Here is a 20755-nt window from a genome sequence, read left to right as displayed (position 1 = left end):
ATCAACAAAATGTAAATGTGTTCTAAATGAGATGTAAAAGGGCAAATTCAAAGTTGAAATATGGAGTACAACATCATTCAAGTGCTAGAACCATATCTTCTCACATGATAGGAGAACTTATGTTAAATCATTTTCTAATGGTGTTAATTTTAACTAGTACAATAATTAAAAGGAGAGCATCTCCAAGAGATTAGCCAAAATGACTAGTCAAATTTAGTGATTTAGCTACTCTTTAAAATAGATTTGATAAAAAGATATTAGAGTACTAAAACAGACTCTACAAAGGATGGCTAGTGAGGTAGGCTGTCCAAAAGTAGAGAGCGAATAAGGTGGGATGGAGAGTTTCTAAATTTGAAGAGCCATTTACAGAGTCTGTTGGAGACGTTTTTCCTTCAACGACAACAAAATATATCTTTTGAAAATGATTTGACTAATCTCTTGGAGATGCTCTACTATTTTCGCTCTAAATTTTACTATGGATAAAAATTATTATATGTAAAAGACATGTACTAGTACGTACTATATATCTATGTATAGTAACATAAAAAGGTTTAAATGATTTATAATTTAGAACCGAATGAGATACTCTCTACGAATGAAAACATGCATGATTGGAGATGCACGTATATATACGCGTGAGCTTGATTACATAGAACAGCTCGTCCTCCTAAATATACGAGGGAAAGAACAAAGAATACAGTATGGATTTCTCGCGACGCTGTTTTCTACTCTGCGTGTCTAATACGGTTTTGCTGTTCGCGCCGCAACGCTCAGCTCGTCGCGTGCGACACTAGCCTCTTGTGCTCAAGCCGCTCGGCGTCGCCGAGCTCCACCTCGCCGGGGCCGCCGTGCCCGTGCACACCGCCGCCGCCGAACAGCGATTCAATCTCCTCCAGCGTCTTGCCGCTCGTCTCGGGCACGCACAGGTGCACGAACGCCACCGACAGCGCCGAGATGGCCGCGAACGCGGCGAACGCGCCCGCGACGGTCACGGCGCGGCAGATGGAGAGGAACGACATGGCCACGGCGCCGCTGGCCATCCGGTTGAGCGCGAAGCCGGCCGCCACGGCCTGTGCGCGCAGCCGCAGCGGGTAGATCTCCGAGCTCAGCACCATGTTGATGGGCCCCATCCCCACCGAGAAGAACGCCACGAAGCCGCACACCGTGAGGATGGCGAGCCCGACGGCGACGCCGCCCGGCAGCGCGCCGCTCTTCAGCAGTGACAGCGACGCGGCCAGCAAGGCGAGGCACGCCGTCATGCCGGCCGTGCTGACGTACAGCAGCGGCTTCCTGCCGACGCGGTCGACAAGGACGATGGCGATCACGATGAACGCCGTCTTGACCACGCCCACCGCGACGGTGGCGCCCAGGAGCTGGCTCTCCGTCGTGATGCCGGAGTCGCGGAATATGGTCGGGCTGTAGTACACCAGCGCGTCGATGCCGGTGGCCTGCTGGAAGAACTGGACGCCCAGTCCGGTGACCAGCATCCGGCGGATCACCGGCGACGGCCTCAGGAGCTCCCGCCACGCCTCCTTGCCGTTGCCGGAGGCGGTGCTGGCGCGCGCGGCCTCCTCGATCTCGGCGAGCCTCTCCTCCGCCTCTTCCTCGCTGTCCGAGACCTTGACGAGCACTGCGCGCGCGTCGCCGGCCCGGCCCTGCATGACCAGCCACCGCGGCGACTCCGGGATGACCAGCAGCACGCACGCGATGGAGATGGACGGGAGGATGCCGGCGCCGAGCATGACGCGCCAGTTGATGTTGTCCGGCAGGCCCGCGAAGGCGAGGTTGGAGACGTACCCGATGAGGATGCCGAAGCTGATGAAGATCTCCGGTAAGGACGCCAGGGAGCCCCGCAGCGTCTCCGGGGAGATCTCCGAGATGTACACGGGCGCAACCATGATGCCGATCCCGATCCCGATGCCGGCCAGCAGCCGCCCCGCCATGAGCAGGGCAAAAGACGGCGCCAGCGCCATGATCGCCGCGCCGCCCTGGAACACGGCCGCGGCGAGGCCGATGGTCCATCTGCGGCCGATGGCGTCCGAGGTCCGGCCGGCCGCAAGGCTGCCGAGGAGGGAGATGAAGCCGAGGCATCCGACGAGCACTTCTTGCTGCACCTCGGTGATGTGGAGGTCCTTCTGGATGAAGATGATGCAGCCGCTCATCACACCCACATCTGGACGCACCAGCACATGAACAAAACACTGTCAGTGAAAGATCACAAAGACACAATACTATACATTTTCCAGTTTATTGATTTCAGCAGTTTCAGAATGAGGAACAGCATCCTTTTAATGAGACACCAACTGAATTTGCACAACAGTTTGACACCATCCCATTATACATGGTAGACTTCAAAACATTTCTGCAGAACATATTCAGTATGCACAGGATTGGCATTAACAGATTGATTACGAAAAATATTTTATATGACTCTTTTTATCTAAGATAACATGCTTTTGTAGATATTCACAGTAATACTAACACGGAGCTCCTGTTCCTGTTTTGCAGTAATGAGAAGTCAACACAGCCCTCTAATCGCAAGCCAAGTTGTCGGTTGTCTAAGTTTTAAATAAATCACCAAAGAAAGGGAAAGCTACAGCCATTTCTAGCCTAACAAGTAAGACCAAATCTGCATCAAGAACGAAACGCCATTCCAGTGGAGCTCTGCTCACCGTAGCCGAGCAGGACGTGGTTGAGGGACGCGAAGACGGAGCAGGCAAATACGTATCTCCGGCAACTTCCAGCGCCGGCGCGAACACGGACGCCACCGCCGTCCTCCGGCTCCTGCGGGAGCACGTCGTCCACGCGCGCGTACCGGTTCTTCCTCCCCAAGAACCCCGGCAAGCTGCCGCCGCCGCCGGCCGCCACCTCGGCCCCCATCGCCTATACCTTGCTCAGCCCCTCCCCTCCCCTCCCCTTCCGAGAAGCCCGGCAGGCACCCAGCTGGGGAACGGGAGGAGGTGCAGTGGATCTGAGGAAGGAAGCTAGCAGGAAAGGCAAGCTTGGAAAAAAGAGTTGGAGGAGGAAACAAGGCGGGATTTGTATAAGACGTCGGGCGTTTTATATGTTTCGGTGGTTTTCAGCTCAGGACGTACGACGGTGTACCTGTTCTGCTGCTCATGCGCTCAGCTCTATCAAAGGAGTGAGGAATTTGCACTCGTTTTCAAAAATTCAAATTCAAATTCAAGTGGAAGCTCTCCCTACTGTCTCGGAGTTTCGTTTAGCTTGTATGTAGTTGCACAGTCAGTGACATGTAATAATCGTGTAATTGGCGGACATTAAAAAGGAGGAGAAAAATGCAATCTTTGCTATTACGAAAGTGTGCCAATACACAAAGTCAGAGCTGAATTTGTTGTGTACTACTCCTTGATGGGAGGGGTTGAAGCGTATCTCTAGAAAGAAAACACAAGCTCTTGTGGTGCTCGGAGTAATCAGTGAGCACATAACTTTTGAAGGTACAATTCTATGATCGGTTGAAAACTTGAAATTAGTAGTCCTATTAGTATTCTACTCCTTCATTTTTCACTTACGAGAATGTTCTCTACCACATCTATGTATGCTACATTTCTTTGGTAGTATCTCCTTGGCAGCCCTTATTAATCTCTGATGGTGCTGACGTTGTTGCTCTGATTGGGACAAGTAAGGACTTGACAAGGACATCTATGTACGCTGTTTTTTTCACTTGTGTTGAAGAGTGAACGGAGAAGGCACTAGCAAAATCTCTGTATCTGATAAAATGGAAGCTGAAAGCAAGGATGCTGAGATAAACAAGGCAAGTAACTCTTTTATAATATCATCAAGAATCTTTTCACATTATGTATTCTGCGTTACTGGTCGTAGGAATTTTGGTCATAGGAATCTTCCAAGCCGCCTTTTCCTTCTAGCAAGCTGGAAGAGATGAGCATCTCCAACAGTTTGCTAAAATTTATTTGCCATATTTTGAGTTTTGGCAACTTAGTAAAAGATTTGGTAAGTGAAAAAAAATGACTATTTCCAATAGTTTGCCATTTAGACTTGCCAAATTAAAAAAAAGAAGGCCTACACCTCAACTACCAACGCTCATCTATCTGTGGCCCGTGCCTGACGCCTGGACGTCGGCTCCGTGCGTGCGTGATCAGCAGCAGATTTTATTTAGCTTTCGAACACTTTGGACACTCTTTGAATCTATCAGCAGCAGCACGGCAGCAGCTCGCGGCAACGAACGGCGCGGGGGAGGAGATACGCGACGAGTCCGCGCGTGTAGAAGTCCGCGCGCGGATGAGTAGGATGGCAACTCCAGATTTTTGGCAAACATGTTTAGCAAACCGTTGGAGAGAGTTTTTATCATTGATTTGTCAAAATTTGTGAGATAGCAAGTGTTTTAGCAAACTGTTGGAGATGCTCCGGGCCAAATACCTGGGCGCTTGTCCCTCCAACCAGATGTTGTGGCAGATTCGAGCTTTTGTGCCATCCCCTAAATTGATTGTAGTTGAGGAGTTGAATAATGGACGATCTACATCATTGTAAGAAAGATCCATTCCTTCGAGTGGTAGGGAGTCTTCGCACGATCAAACTTGTCAAGATCAGGCACTCCTAATCCCCCAAGGTCTTTAGGCCGGATCAAGGTTGGCCAATTAACTTGACATATTAGCTGACGTTTGCATTTTCCTCTCCTTTCCATAGAAAGGATCTCCTATTTTTTTAATTTTCTTTTTTTCCCATGCTACCAAGGGGAATACTGTGTGATGATAGCTTGGCATGGAGGAGAGATATGAAGAGACGAGCGTGAGGCGTCCTGTGCTGTTTAACCATCTCCCATTCCAACCAGGTAGTCGTTGTCCTATGCGTTCAATGAGCGGCTGTATGTGGATCTTGTGGAGTGATCTAGTGTGAAGTTGTAGGCCCAGGTATTTGCAGAGGGCCTTTGCTGCCTAGAAACACGTTGCTGATGAGTAGTGTTAGCTGTTCCAACTGGCTAGACAGGGCCAGGGATAATGCTCTTTTCTTCTCTCTGTTTTGTTTTGTAAATTGATCACCCTCTAGGTGATTTATGTAAAGTGCTTATACTTTATAACGAGCCGTTAAGGGCTAATATATATTAACACGACCAGATAGGGAACGACTCCCCCATTGTTATTAAAAAAACACCATGTTGAGGTCTATATCCTAACATCTAATCCGGTGTATTGAGTTTTTCTGTAGATTTATATGAAATCCTAAAAAGTTTTCGAATGCCTTATCTTGATTCCATCTCTTTTATCAAATTTATGAAGATTGTCATCGTCTGCATACATGGAGGTCCTCCATTTGTCTGTCGGCAGAGGCAAGGGGGACAAGATGGCCTACTGTGTCCCCATGTCAAGTAGGCGTTGTAGAGGGTCTATAGTCAGGATAAAGAACATGGGCGCGAGGGGGTCGCCTTGCGGGACCCCTCTGACATGATGAAAGCTGGGACATTGCTATCCAATGAAAAGAGCTCGAGAGGGAGGATGCCGTGCGAAGGAGGATCGAGACCCACACGCCAGCGTGATCCAAAACCTAGGTCCTGCATGACCTCCAAAAGATAGCCGGATGCTTCACTTTCATAAGCCCTGCCAGAGCTCTCTCCTGTCTCTCTATTTGCTGGATTGTTATTCATTGCTCATGGCGAGTGAAATGTTTTGCGTGGAGGCAAGTGAAAAGTGCATCGAGGTGGGTGAAATGTGAAGCACATGTAGGTCCACGAGGGTGTGTAAAGCGGAGGCAAAATGCCTCACCAGGCAAGCAAGGGTGCTATGCAAAAATGCCTCCACGCCAGGCAAGCGAGGCAAGAATAATGTGGACCCCATGAATGAACAGTAATATGTATACTTGTTATACCTGGGCAACGGGCCGAGGGGGCCCGTCGTGCCCTGCGGGCCGTGCCTTACCGGCCTGCGGGCCTGACCTCCGGCCCAGGCACGGGCCCGTGGGCCATTTTGCGTACCGGGCGGGCCCGTCAGGCCGGGCCAGCCCATAGCCCGTTGAACAATAACATATCAATAAACACAGATTTAAAAGCATATTTCAAACACATTCATCAATTCATCACTTCATCAGTATAAAGAACACATTCAAATACATATGACAGATGTAGAGAATAGATTTAGATATTAAAATAAGTTATTTTATACAATGTTGTTATTTGACGGACCGGGCCGTGCCGGCCCGCGGGCCTGAAGTGCGGCCCAAGCACGGCCTACAGCCCCGTGCCGTGCCAGCCCGAGCCCAATGACTTTCGGGCCGGGCCGGGCTAGGGCCGGGCCAAAATGACGGGCTTCGGGCCGTGCTCACGGGCTCGGGCTGCATGCGCAGGTATAATACTTGTCTTCCCCAAAGTTGCCTTCGGCATACAAGTTTCCACTCGATGCCCTGGCCCCTGGCTCATCTCGTCACAACTACTGCTACAACTTCTCTATATATACGAATGCACCGGGTCCCCAACCACACCACAAGCCTCACCTACTAGCTACCTCCAAAGAGAAACACCCAAATATCCACAGAGACAGAGCGATATCCTTGTCCATCAATGGAGCTGGTATTCCAACAAAATGGAGTGTTGGTTAACAAGACGAGGGCAGCTGAGGCTCTGTCCGAGCTGCTGAACCACTCAAGGAGGACAATCATCCAGGTGGAAGCTCTGGTGACAGTGGCCGCTGCGCTGCTGTTTCTCCAGCTCATCTTGGCTACCTGGAAGCGGCGGTGGCACAATCCCATCGTCAGTTTTGTCCTGGCACTGTGTAATGCGTCGTTGCTCCCTCTAGTCTTTTACACCCTTAGTATCATGCAGTCCTCTCCAGTCAAGAATTCCATGTACACTGTCTGGGGTGCGTCACTGCTCATGGCTGCGGGTGGCACGATTGCTGTCAGCGAATTCGATTACGACGACAAGAAGAAGCTGATGCAGTTGATTACTGGTTTTGCTCGGTATGTGTTTTACTTTGCTATGCTTCTTACGTTACTGGAACCATATAGCCAAAAGGAATCATGGACCAGGCAGTTGCAGCTCTTTGGAAAGAGACACTGGAGTGCAAGTTCAAGGTGCATCTCTGGTCTTTTAATGGTCCTTTATTTCACAAGAGTTGTAAGTGTTAGCTTATCCATTAGAGTGAAACTATCCATGAAAAATGATCATCAGAAAGACACTGATCATGAGACCACGGAGGGCGACAAGTACCAAGTTGGCTATGCTATCACCATTGACCAGATTTGTAGCAACTCGGACTATGGAGAAACATTGGAAAATGTGTGCTTGTCCCTTGCCTTGTGCCAGTTCTGCTTACGACGGTACAAGGGGTTGTCTAGTGCCCAAGAGAGTCTTCCTACAACCCACCATCTTGTCTTCAATAGGTTGCTTCAAACTGAAGAGCATTATGAAAGAGCATTCAAGATTATTGAGGTGGAGTTGGGTTTTTGTTATGACTTCTACTTCACAAAATATCATGACATCTACTTTGGTATGGTGGTGTGCTTTCCATTGTTTCTCTGTAGAGTGATATTTCTTACTTTGGTTCTGGTTTATACTGTTCAAGGCTCTGTGACTATTGAGACTCCCGACCCGATTGTACAAGTACAAATTACAAGAGCTGACAACATCATCACTTTAGTACTTCTTGGTACAGCCCTCGTGGTAGAACTACTGGAAGCATTAGTTTATCTGGCATCAGACTGGATCAAGGTATCACTTGCCTGTCAGTATGTCAAACATAAACCAAATGCATTTCTTGAGAAATTGATTGGTTTTTTCAGCAGAGTTACAATTTTCTCCCCGCAGAGAAATAGGATTGCCCAATACACAGTTATTTTGCCGGACAAGTTTTTTGTCAAGTTTTTTCCCAAGTGCAATTTAGACCCTCTTGAAATATCTCCTGAAACAAAGAAAGCTATTGCTGGGTCGATCAAACCAACCTTTGGTGAGCAGACCAATCGACTGGCATCACAGGCCCGCAATAGTATGTTTGAGCATTGGGCACTAAAGGATCATTGGACACTGAAGGATCATTCTCAAGTAGAGATCATGCTGATTTGGCATATCGCAACTGATTACTGTTATGTTTCTCCAAGCCGTGGGAATGGGAGCAATCCAGAACGAGAAGTTGCAGTTACATTGTCTAGATATTGTGCTTACTTGCTTGCATTTGTCCCGCAACTAATTCCATACCATGAAGCAGACATAAAAGAGCTGATAGGTACGCTGAAGAAAGAAATAGCTAAAAATTTGCCATCCTCTGGGGTGCCTTCAGAAAGGTACCAAACAATGAAGGAATTAGGAGATGACCCTTGCCCTCGGACAGTCTTCAAGAAAGGCGTGAAGCTCGGCAAGCAGCTTGAGGACATGCCAGATGAAGCACAACGATGGAAGGCGATGGCAGATTTCTGGGCCAAGACAATCATCTACATTGCGCCCTCGCACATTACTGCCAAGGAACACATGCGACAGCTTGAGAATGGTGGGGAGTTCCTGACCCATATCTGGGCCCTGCTTTCTCATGCTCGCATCCTGAACCTCGTCAGGGACGACGATGAAGTAGCGAAGCCTGCTCAGGATCAACCTACCCAAGAAACTGTGTGATTCAAGTCATCAGCGGACCAGCCTTCGTCGATCGCCTCCTACTTCACTTCAGGTTTTCATGAATCGTCTGAACATTTGTGTTTGTTTGTAATAACTTTGTGGATTTCCCTGTGTTTTCTACCATACAAAAATTGCTTAATTCGAGATCTTGTAATGGCAAAATGTCTGATGTTGTGTGTCATATCTCTTTTGCAAATTTATTTACATTCAGTTCGAAACGTGTATCATGTCATCAGTTAGGCAGCTACTGCCCAGTTCCAGTACTGTATGTAACTACTGTCCAGTTCCAGTACCAGTAGGACCTGTCATAATTGGGTTCGAGACATAGCATACAACCTCAACCATGACCTATTAAGTGAGTTCTTCAAGCTCTGGCAGTCAATTGAGACGGCAAACTTTAGTCCAGATGAAACTGAGGAGGACTCCATTGTCTGGACCCTAGAAAGCTCAGGAGAATACACAGCTAAGTCAGCATATGCAGCGCAGTTTGCTGGTAACATTGTTTCAAATCACCCAGCCCTGATATGGAGAGTATGGGCGACGCCAAAATGCAAATACTTCATCTGGCTGCTCATACAAAATAGGCTATGGACTGCTGCAAGATTGCAATTGCGTGGATGGACAAACAACTATTTTTGTGCTTTGTGTGAACGGAACTTGGAGACGGCCCATCACTTATTTTTCGAGTGCCCCTTCTCACTGGAAGTCTGGCACGGTATCGCCGTGTGGAGTGGGTGTAGTAGTCTGGAACCGAGCAGTTGGACAAAGGAAGATGACTTAGAAGACCAATACAGCCAGGCGTTCGCAGCAGGAGACAAGAAGGGGCAGTCCCTACTAATCTTGACACTCTGGAATATCTGGAATTGCAGAAATGAAGTCATCTTCAGAGGGGTGCGCAAGACAGTCCAAGTTGCGATCGCAATGATAAAGGACACGGCACAACAATGGAGCTGGGCGGGCTGTAAAGCTCTTAGGGTTGATCATGTAGTTAGTGAGTAATCCATTATGTAACTAAGCCTTGCGTGGCCTCGGCAACGTGAGGAGCGCAGCTCGCGCATGTATTTGGATGTTATTGCTCCCTATCTTATTAATGAATCAAAGTCGGTAATGCCGGATCTTTCAAAAAAAAAACATGTGTTTGTGTATGTCACTATGTGGATGCCTACTGCTCGAAGACAGGTGGGCCTGCCAAACAGTTTTGTGACAAACTATACTAAGGCCTTGTTCAGTTTGGGAAAATTTTGGTTTTGGCTACTGTAGCACTTTCGTTTGTTTGTGACAAATATTGTCCAATTATGGACTAACTAGACTCAAAAGATTCATCTCGCGAATTACAGGTAAACTGTGTAATTAGTATTTGTTTTTGTCTACATTTAATATTTTATGCATGTGTCACAAGATTCGATGTGACGGGGAATCTTAAAATTTTTTGGAAACTAAACAAGGCCTAATTGAGAATGAGAGAATGGGAGAAAATAATAGATCAAACAAGTGAAAGAATTAATATCCCTTGACGTTGTTGAGGCCATTCCGATGCATGTTTCAGTAAATAGGATAGGATGACATTTAGGGCATGTTTAGTTCCTCCATTTTACCAAAAGTTTTGGCATTTTAGCTTATTTTTTTTGTAAAATGGATCTAAACATCATTGTCAAAAAATGCAAAAAACATGGCCTTGTAAAGTTTTGGCATTTGGGACACTTGAGGCCTAAAAGTGTGTAAAATTGCCTTAGGCCACGAGCTGCCTCTCTTCTCCTTTTGATATAGTGCTACGAAATCCCAAAACTTTTGATGCATTTAAACACCTCATCTGAAATTCACAATGCCAAAACTTTTGGTGTAAAATATTTGGTTCCAAATCTTTTTGACATGGTTGGGGGAATTAAACAGGCCCTTAGGCTCAACTGATGGCATGACAAAGGGAAAGAAAAAACTACAGGTTTCGTGTTTAGTTCGTAAATTGGAAAACTTCACGACACTGTAGCACTTTCGTTTGTTTGTGGTAATTATTGTCCAACTATGAACTAACTAGGCTCAAAAGATTCGTCTCGTCAATTTCGACCAAACTATGTGATTAGTTTTTATTTTCTTCATGCATGCGTGTAAAGATTCGATGTGACGGAGAATCTTGAAAAATTTTAGGTTTTGGGTAGAAGTAAACAAGGCCTAGATAAAGCATGATATACACAATTACATATGCCTAGGAAAAACAAAGCAACTCTAATATGACCAAATCATTTCATCATGTGGCTTCAAAACAAAAATGAATGCCCTCTAGCTATGTTCGTTTGCCTTGATTTGTTGTAAGAGATCCAGTAGATAAATTCAAACTCCGTGCTAGGATCAGCTTCATCCACCGTGTAAAGTGCTGGCAGCTTAGTCAGCACGATGGAGTCACGTGTATCCCCCTGGAATTTGGATCGAGACATTTCATTTTGTTGTAGATGGATCGCAATTTAGGACTTTGAAAAGGTCATGTCCTTAGGACGGCGCCGTTAGTTGCCTTTTTATTTATTTTTTTCACTAGCACACCTTTTTTTATTTATTTCTTCTTGTTAGTTGGCCTTTTATTTCGAGCAAATCTGAAGCCTCAGTCAAAACTTTTGAGGGTGAGAACCTGATGACGGGAGTCTGAAGACCAAAGCTTGGAAGAATGTTCTCGTGGATATCTTCTTTCTGTTTTTTTAATCACATATCTTCTTTCTGTTACCTAATCTCCCATTAACTGCGAGTAGTATATATACTCCTTTTATAACCATAAAGAAAGTCGTTTTAGATAAAGTTTTGGTCAAACATTAAAAATATAAATCATGAATAACTTTTAAGTCGTTGAATTTGGAAATATGAAAATTATATGAATAGATTTGTTTTGAAAAATACTTTCGTAAAAATATACATATACCACTTTTTGATAAATATTTTTATAAAAATAAGATATCAAAGTTAGACTTTGTAGACTGTCGTTGTTCTAAACGATTTTCTTTATAGGTACGGAGGAAGTATGCACTAACGCGGCGCCTACTGCGTCACCACAAGGATAAATGTACACGTCACGCGCGTCCGCATCCAAGATTTGTAGTCTGCTGTTATTTGGTTGTTGTTGTTGTGTGATGCCAAGGTCTTGTTTAGTTTTACCAAAAAAAACAAAAACTTTTTAAGATTCTCCGTCATATCAAATCCTACAACACATGTATAAAGCACTAAATATAAATAAAAATATAACTAATTGCATAGTTTGTCTATAAATTTGTGAGACAAATCTTTTGAGCATGGTTAGTCTATGATTGAACAATATTTATTAAATACAAACAAAATGCTACAGTATTTATTTTGCAAATTTTTTTTGCAACTAAACAAGGCCTCAGACTACACTGCAGAGGAACTGATGCCGCTTTGTGTTGCTAAAAGTTGAAAAAATGTGCAAAGGCGCAACACCTGAATGTTTACCCAGTGCAACACATAAGCAAACAGTTTAGTTTTGAAACTAGCATCTCGAGTTCAATTTGAGATGCTATAGACTCGCAATTATTCCAGAGAAACCTTCCAAGACTGAATGAATTATTTTAACACCAAATGTAGGTTCAAGGATGAAGATGATAAAAGCAGTGCTCCGTATATCGAATTGCCTCCTACACTTCAAATCAACAAACACGACACTAGTTTGTATATTTTTCTTTTGTTCTGTCTCAATCCATCTGCATCGGACTCCCCTGCTGTAGCTTCGATTCTTCTTTTGCCTTGTCCATGGAGGAATCCAACGACACCTCACGCTGCTGAAATTCTTCTCTTGCCCCATTGACCATGCCCATGCACCCCTGGTGCAGTTTCGATTCTTTTTCTGCCTCCCTGACCATGAAGGAATCCAAGGACGCCTGGTGCAGCTTGAATTCTTCTCTTGGCTTCTTGACCATGGAATCTAATTGCAAGAGTGCTTTACGCCTAACTCCACAGATCCAAACAAAATCGTTGTAGATCTTCAAGTAAGCCGGCTTATGGAGCTTAATTTCATTGAGATGTGCATCAGCCAACAATTGCTCTGCCTCACTCTCTGACAGCATCTGAAAGGAAAAAACACGCATAGGTTCATTACTTGCCATGAGAAATTTTCATCACATGCACAGCTAGAAGCTGAAATACATTTGAACATTACAATTTACCTCTTCAGAATCACCAGTTTCAACTTGCTCTTCAGGATAACAAATTAACTTGAGAGCAGTTGCAAGTTTCAGTTCATCCCAATTCGTAGAATAAATTTGTGATACCTCTGAAAGCTTCGCCCTACCATGATCCAAGTACGAAGCACGTATATCCACAGAACGATCACACTCATACACGACAGATGCCGCATAAATGATGTCTGAATTAACCTGCATAAAAGGTGTATTGCATCATCTCTAACAGAAAAATACAAAGGCAAAGTTTTCTAACAGAGTAAATTATTGTGTCAGTGGGCTAAAAGAGGGAAGAGCACAAACTATCAGGAAGTGCAACAGTAGATGACAGGGAGCAAAAAAGCATAAAGCATTCTATCTCAGACACACGAAAGGAAGTAATTCGCTCACCGTTTTGGGTTCAACCTCAAAGCCATAACGATTCAGGACTAATTTCAGTATTTTACACATCTGGAAGCGGTCCTCATCTGTCAGTTCTACTTCTTCAGCAGGCACTAAAAACTTGATGAGATACTTCAAGCCCCACATTACTTCAAGCACAGCTTCATTAAAAAGGCAGTGAATTCCCTTGGGGAAAAAACAGAACAAAACTTGTGCTCAAACAGTTCACAGGCATAAGCATACAAGGGAAGATTACACTCACCAATCTAGCCTCAATGATGTTTTTATATTCACATTTGCCAACAGCAAGTCTCTGGCCAGGCCAGAGTGACCTCTTGATCATATTAGTAAGCTTAGAACAAACACCATTACTATTAATGGCGCTGGCCTTGTCATTGAAAACTTTAAATTCTTTAAGAAAAGCAACCTGATAAATAAAGGTATAACAATGACAAGCATGCATGTTAGCAGAGAACAAATAATCAGTCAAATATTGTGCCATGTATCAATCATGACTAGAGAGGATGCATGTTAACATGTATGCCTCAACTGTAAAGATGTATCGTATTTAAGTCCTCATTTATCAAATTATTGCAGTGTAATTCAGAATAAGTCAGTGTGCTAAGATAACACAAACATATCACAGTTGTGTAGTTTGGAAGATCGAAGAAATATCCTACTGTGCTACTGGCAAAAATCCTATCCTTAACCAGTTACCCTTTAACTGCTAAGTTAAACCTTTTTCAATCTCGACAATTACAATACCTGTAACAGAAGACATATTTGTTAACCCTTTTAACCAATTTGCACTTTGCAGGAACCTTTTCCCTTTTAGCAATTATATAATTATAATATCTGTAACAGAAGACATATTTGTTAATCTTTTTAATCAGTTTGCAGGCACATTTTCTGTTTTTTGGCTTCGTAAACTATACTATGCCTTTTCGCTACAATGGAACGTACAGCATGCGTTGTCTGTTCCAATACACCTCGAAATTGAACTCTAAACCATGGCTAGACATGCACTATTTTTTAACTCGTATGAGCAGGAGTCATGATTTCGAATCACGGATGGGACAGTAAAAACCAAGCAGTATTCTAATATCTAATTCATCACGTACAACTCTTAGTGAAACCAGCAAGGACTCTTATGCTTTGGGAAGTGGAGGGACAGACGGATGGCGCAGAGAGTGACGGACCGAGTGACAGAGGAAGAATTTTTCTCTTTTTAATATTATTAGGTATAGGTTTCCTATTGTGTGCTGCTCACTTGAATAATGTCTTATCCACTTTACTTGACCAGCTATCAGGAACATTTCTTGAAAAAAATCAAGTCAGATCTGGTAGTAGAGGGAATCAAACTATCAAAGTAGTGGTTGCAGAACCAACAGGAGGATTATAATGATCAGAGAGGGCAAAGGCTGAAGACTTTTATTCTGAAGAAGAGGAACTAATAATACTTAGAGAAGAAAACAAACAGTAGGATGAAATCTTTGGTCAAGTATGAAATACTAAAAGTTTCCAAGTCTTGTCCAAAATCATATCAGATCCCACTCATGTTTTTTTTTCAGTACAAAAAAATGTGCGCTAACATTAAAAGATTTACATAGATGCATAATTAGCTACATTTAATAGACATTTAGATGAAAGGTGGATGCACTATTGTATTGCGCTTTGAACCTATTTTTGTGTGGGGATGAATTGCTAGTGCTTATTGCTAAACTATATTGGCTTCAAAACCTTTACGTTTGTGACTGCAGGTTGGTTATTATCATGTCAGGCCTCCATCATCCTAGCTAGCAGGTACAAGTCAGAAATTGGTAGCAAAGCAAGAATGTATAAGGACTGTTACATATAATTTGGTAAACAACTAATGGCCTACTCGCAAAGACGACACAACATGGCTGTGCTCATTCAATTCGTCTATTCAATTAAAAAGGGGATTGAAACATAAATTAAAAATGGGAATATGATGATTGAAATAAGAGGTACCAACATCTCGTGCCATAGGCTCATCGATGAATTCTGACCAGATATCCTGCAATCAGTACAGAGGACGTCAAGGGCAAGAAATACCTCAATAAATAAAAATGGAAGAATAAGAAAGCAAGTACCCGCAAGGCATTTGGGCGAAAAAGTTTGACCCCATCATAATGTAAGACTGCAAAGCCAGAGGGCGTCTCAAAGAGCACCAAGGTTATCCCGTTTGCCCCTAGCCAGTGAGCTGTTGGAGCAGCAGGATGTTAGAGCATTCAGATTGGTATATGTGAAACATTAAAGCAGCAACGAGTTGGAGAGGATGGAGGACTCCATCCCGCCAGATCAGAGCTACAGCTTAATCACTACATCCCAGTCGTCACCGAACCTTAAAACTCGCAGATGGAAGGGGAGTAGAGGTCTCGTCTCGGATGTGGGGAATCGCTCCAATCCAAATTGGTTTCGTGAGAGCAGAATTCGCCTCGGCTAAAATTCTCTGTTCACTGGGCATGGGCATGGCATGTACTGGGCAGTAACTTGGTAAGGCTAGGGATTCATTTCTTATTACTCACTTCAGATTGAGCGAGGGGGATGGGGGAAGACTCACCAAAGTCGATGGACGACGACCCAGCGGGAGGAGGTGGAGAAGGAGCGGGGAGAGGAGGGGCAAGACGACCGCGATTCCTCTCTCTCTCTCTGCGCGATTCTTCTCTCTCTGTACGCCTCCTTCAAAATTGAACTAGGGCCTTGTTTGATTTGAAAATATTTTGGATTTCGCTACTGTAGTATTTTTGTTTGTTTATGACAAATATTGTCAATCATAGATTAACTAGGATCAAAAGATTTGTCTCGCGATTTACAGACAAACTGTATAATTAATTTTTGTTTTCGTTTATATTTAATGCTTCATGTATGTGCTGTAATATTCGATGTGATGAGAATTTTGAAAACTTTCTGATTTTTAAGTGTGAACTAAACAAAACCTAGGTTTTGAATGCTCCAGGCCTCCACAGTATAGGAGCGGCGGAGCCCAAAAAAGAACCAAAAAAACAACTTTTTCCTCCTTTAATTTTTGGAAAAATCTGTTTTTTTTCTCTGGGAACTTTAAAATCAGACAAATCGTCTTCCTCAACTTTTAAAACAGTTTATTTTACCTGTCTGACCCGGTTATAAGCAGTTTTAAAGGTGATTTTATCTTTTATCTTTTTTATTTATTTCGGTTAAATCTTCAAAAAATCATTGTCACAAAAAACCATAAATTAAAAAATCTAATTCTGTTGGATTCCACATGACTAGATCTATACAATGAACATATAATATGGTGTGTTTTAGTATAAAGCTTTTGCTATAGATTTTGATCTATTCTTTTCTATAATTAATTGAAATAATTCATAATTACAGTTTCTATGGTCCAATTGTAGTAATTTTGTATGGTGGTCTAATTATTGTAAATTTGAACTGTAATAAAAAATTTTATACTCACTAAATCATGTATAACTTAGTTATAAATTTATTTAGATTTTACACGCATAAAACCTAAATTATTCGTGCTATCATGGTATCAATGTCCTTTCTTCCGCTGCCCACTCCCGCGCGTCGGCCCTTGCCGTGCAGCACTGTCACCCCCACCGTCCTGGGGAGCACGCCACCGTCGAGGCCAACGATGACGCCGCCGCTGCCCAACTCCTCAAGAAAGGAGCGCCAGACCACGCTGGCATGCGCGCTCTAGGCCGAGGCGGAGGCCGAAGCCGCCACCAAGGAACGCGTCGCGGCTGTTGTCCTCTGGGCTCTGGGAACTCACCCTGGAGGAGAACCAGGAGGAGTCCTTTGACACTGCGCTTGTTGCCTCCACAATGACGGAATGTTTCATCTTATCCCTTGCGGTTAAAAAGCGTGACACTACATAAAAATCTGGGCAAAGTTTAATTTGTTGGTTGTCAGTAGTATATGTTAGTGTGCTGGTGCAGTGCAAGTGTGCATGCAACTCGTCACTTGTGCACCAACTTCTCCACATCGCCGAGTTCCAGCACCCGACGGTCCTCGCTGCCACCGTCGCCACCGAACTGAGACTCGATCTGCTCCAGCGTCTTGCCGCTGGTCTCCGGCACAAACTTGTGCACAAAGAGCACCGAGAGGGCCGAAATGGCCGCGAAGGCGGCGAACGCTCCCGAGACTGAGATGGCATGACAGACAGAGAGAAACGACATGGCCACCGCGCCGCTGGTCACCCTGTTCGCCACTGCCCCCAGCGCCGCGGCCTGCGAGCGCAGCCGCAGCGGGAAGATCTCCGAGCTCACCACCCAGCAGATGGGCCCGATCCCCACCGAGAAGAAGGCCACGTCGCCGCACACCGTCACGATGGCGACGCCTGTTAGGTTGATCTCAGGCCCAGCCCAACGGCTGGGGCCTCTTACCCCCTGGATCGCGCCCTGATCGGGGGCGCCCAACCGATCCATGGTTGGTGGGCCCCCGACGCGCTGCGCTATATAAACAGGAGTGGGGGCCGCAGGCACGTGTGACGAAGTTCGCCGTGCACAAAACCCTACTCGACAAACCCTAGGCCATCCGATCGGCTTGCGCAGTGGCGTCGGGAAGCACCACTGCGCCTCTCTCCTACCCCGCCGTCGTCGGTCAGTGCCGGTGGAGGCCCGAAGGACGACGGGATCTACTCCGCCACCGCGTCAGCACTCTCAACATGGACGCCACCGGATCCGCTCTCGCCGGGAACGCTGATGGTCGAAACCCTAACCTATCTGTTTCTCTGTTTCTAGTAGTAGATTAATCATATGCATGTGCCACTGTTTACTGCTATATGTTATTTGTACCCCGACTCGATTCACTGCTAGTAGATCCTGTTTTTTATCAATGGTATCAGCCGATCTAGTAGTAGATCGGGTTCGGGGATTACCCAGCAAGTAGAAGGAGGGGATTACCCAGCCGATTTTTTCTTTTCTCCCAAACCCTAACCCTAGCGCAAGATCCCAACGAGAAAGATCCAGAAAGGTTTACCCAACCCTAAAAGCACAGAGCAAGAGCCGGGGGATCTTCCACTTACCTGTGACGTGGTCATCCCCGCACCGCCGCCGGGTCACCGGCGTCTGGGAACAAACAAAGAAACCCGGCCGGGGACACCACGCCAACGCGCGGCTCTCCGTGACCGGCCAAGCAAGGCACCGCGCACGAAGCCGCTCGACGGCGACGCGCTCCGCACAGGGCGAGCGCGCACACCGGCGAGGGGGCTCGGGGCGGCGCCGTTTTTTCCTCCGGCCGCCGAGTGAACGCCGGCTGCTGCGGCGGCTCTGCTGCTACTCAGCGCGGCGCGGGCTGGAGAGGAAGACGCGAGCGAGAAGAAGCAGAGAAGGGGTTGCGGGTGACGGCGGCGGCTCCCTACCGTCCAGTGCGCAGAGAGAGAGGGCGCCGGCGCAGAATGGGCTAGGGTTTTGGGTGTGGTGAGCTGGCTGGGGTTTTTGTTCACCCGAAATCGAAGGAGAGCCGTAGGATCGAAATCAACGGCCAGGATCTGTTTGGGCCAAATATGGCCCAGGCGGGGGCGCAGTTTCCCGGCCCAGGCCCAGGTTGCGGCCTGGGCGCGGGGGAGGAGCGAGCGCGTGGGCCAAATTCGGCCTAACTGGGCCGCGAGCCTCCAGTCAGCGAAGAAGAAAAAAAAAACAGGCAGCCCTGGGCACTGCGTTGCGCACTGCTGGGCCGAGAGTGGCCGTGGGCCATTGTGTTCGCCCTGGTCCAACAAGCACAGAAATTCTTTTGTTATATTCTATTTGATTTTCAGAAGCATTTAAATAATGTTTTGCTCAGTTTTAAATTCTATTTAATTTGCACCAACGTGTATATTATCTAGAAAAGCACAGTCAGCAAGTTATGCTTCTGAAAATAGCAAGAAAATTAATGTTTTCCGCTGTGCAAGTTATATTTTAATTCTCCTATTAAATTGAACCAACGGGATATTTAATTTGAGAAACGAGTTTTTAAAGCCCATTATTTTTGTGATATTGTTATTTTTTGACCAACGTTAATAATAGCAATATTGCAAATTTCGAGTTCTAATTTTAAGCATATATTCTATTCTGCCCAACGGTGATTAGAATTTATGTAGAGAGTTAACCTTTTGTATATCTTGATTTTGACCAACGTTAAATTAAGATATGCAATTAATTTTCCTAGATTTAATGTTAATGTTCTCACTATTTTCTCATATTTAATTTCAGACCAAGCACTCAATGCGATGCACTTCATCAGTGCAATCCCAAAGCTGACGGGACAGAACTATGTTCTGTGGCGCGAGGAACTTGATGCTGCTCTAGCACTTGCTGAGATAGATTTGGCTCTTCAGGAGCCAAAGCCCACTGAGCCAGAGGAGCCCGAAAGGGCTCAGAATGAGACCGATGAAGCTTTTGCTAATCGGAAGCGAGACTTTGCTCCCATCAGAGCAAAGTATGATCTTGAGAAGTACAAGTGGGAAAAGTCAAACCGCAAGTGCAAGATTGTCATCAAGAAAACCATCACAGAGGGCCTAAGAGGTGCAATCCCAGAATGTGACACAGCAAAAGAATATCTTGAGAAAGTGAAGAATCAGTTCACTGGTTCCACCAAAGCTCATGCTTCCACCCTGATCCAGAAACTCACTAACATGAGGTTCACAGGGGGGAGTGTGAGAGAGCACATTCTGAGCATGAGCACCATGGCAGCCAAGTTAGAGAAGCTAAAGATGCCCCTCGCTGATGGTTTCCTCATTCACCTAGCTCTAAACTCACTTCCTAAAGAGTATGAGACATTTGTTGTTAACTACAACACACAGCCAGAGGAGTGGGATTTAGAGAAGGTGATTGCTATGTGTGTGCAAGAGGAAGAAAGGCTCAAGAATGCAAATGGTGGTTCTGTGAACTTTGTGAAAGGAAAGAACAAGAAGCCATTCTACAACAAGAAAACTCCAGATACCTCCACCTCCCAGAACAAGGGAGGAAGCTCTTCACAGCCTAAAGCACAGCCAAAGCAAGACAACCAGCACAGGCAGGAGGACCCGGATCGCTGTAGATGGTGTAATGAGACAGGGCATTGGAAGCATGACTGCCCTAAGTTCATGAAACATTGCCTAGTGAAAGGTGAGGACATTATAACTTTTGTTGATGAATCCTTATATCTAAGTTATGCTAGATCCACATGGTGGATTGACTCAGGTGCAACTGTTCATGTTGCAAACTCTTTGCAGGGATTCAGTGGAGGGAGAACCCTTCAAAGAGGAGAAAGACAGATTAAGGCTGTAACAGAACCGACCAAATTATAAGAGATTAAGCCTGATAGTGACCATTTGCGTAGTCGAACTATCACGCTTAAGCCCATATAATCCCGGTAGTCCGTGAAATCTCGAAGGATTTCAAACCACACTTCACATAACAGCCAAGATCGTAATAAGTTTAGCGGTCGCCATCCACAAGTACATCCAGATTACAACATTCATAAAATACATCGGAGTGCTTAAAGTTATTACAAACCAAGTTCTTCAAGTAGCGGAAGCTTCATAATTCGAAAATACAACACACACGATAAGTCTGGTACAGTGCCATAGTTCGGTCATTCCCACAAAAGCAAAGGAAGAGACGGAGTGACCATCGCCCTTGGTCTAGTCATCACCCATAGCTGG

General features: G+C 45.3%; 2 protein-coding genes across 2 annotated transcripts; both read right to left on the bottom strand.

Annotated features, from left to right (window-relative positions):
- LOC8085877 (probable polyol transporter 4) lies at positions 533 to 2894 on the bottom strand. The gene is made up of 2 exons (XM_021464001.1): positions 2673 to 2894; positions 533 to 2173 (listed from the first exon to the last, which is right to left on the bottom strand). Exons 1-2 carry the CDS (start codon positions 2878 to 2880, stop codon positions 771 to 773), a joined length of 1611 nt encoding a protein of 536 aa, XP_021319676.1. The 5' UTR covers positions 2881 to 2894; the 3' UTR covers positions 533 to 770.
- Positions 12095 to 15821, bottom strand: LOC8076471. Its single transcript, XM_002447286.2, has 7 exons — positions 15707 to 15821; positions 15237 to 15346; positions 15119 to 15160; positions 13385 to 13549; positions 13132 to 13308; positions 12727 to 12936; positions 12095 to 12627 (listed from the first exon to the last, which is right to left on the bottom strand). Exons 3-7 carry the CDS (start codon positions 15128 to 15130, stop codon positions 12256 to 12258), a joined length of 936 nt encoding a protein of 311 aa, XP_002447331.2. The 5' UTR covers positions 15131 to 15160; positions 15237 to 15346; positions 15707 to 15821; the 3' UTR covers positions 12095 to 12255.

This window comes from Sorghum bicolor, chromosome 6 (assembly GCF_000003195.3).
Source record: "Sorghum bicolor cultivar BTx623 chromosome 6, Sorghum_bicolor_NCBIv3, whole genome shotgun sequence".
Taxonomy (NCBI): Eukaryota; Viridiplantae; Streptophyta; class Magnoliopsida; order Poales; family Poaceae; genus Sorghum; species Sorghum bicolor.
Note: the sequence above shows the minus strand (reverse complement) of the source record. Positions and strands in the feature narration are given on the sequence as shown.

What these genes read in the sequence shown, in the direction of transcription:
- LOC8085877 (XM_021464001.1), bottom strand. Translation starts at nt 2,880, where the DNA reads ATGGGGGCCGAGGTGGCGGCCGGCGGCGGCGGCAGCTTGCCGGGGTTC. An exon ending in CCACGTCCTGCTCGGCTACG is followed by an intron (nt 2,174 to 2,672) that starts GTGAGCAGAGCT and finishes TGGTGCGTCCAG; the next exon opens with ATGTGGGTGTGATGAGCGGC.
- LOC8076471 (XM_002447286.2), bottom strand. An exon ending in TTGAGGTTGAACCCAAAACG is followed by an intron (nt 12,937 to 13,131) that starts GTGAGCGAATTA and finishes CCTTTTATGCAG; the next exon opens with GTTAATTCAGACATCATTTA. An exon ending in AAACTGGTGATTCTGAAGAG is followed by an intron (nt 12,628 to 12,726) that starts GTAAATTGTAAT and finishes TTTTCCTTTCAG; the next exon opens with ATGCTGTCAGAGAGTGAGGC.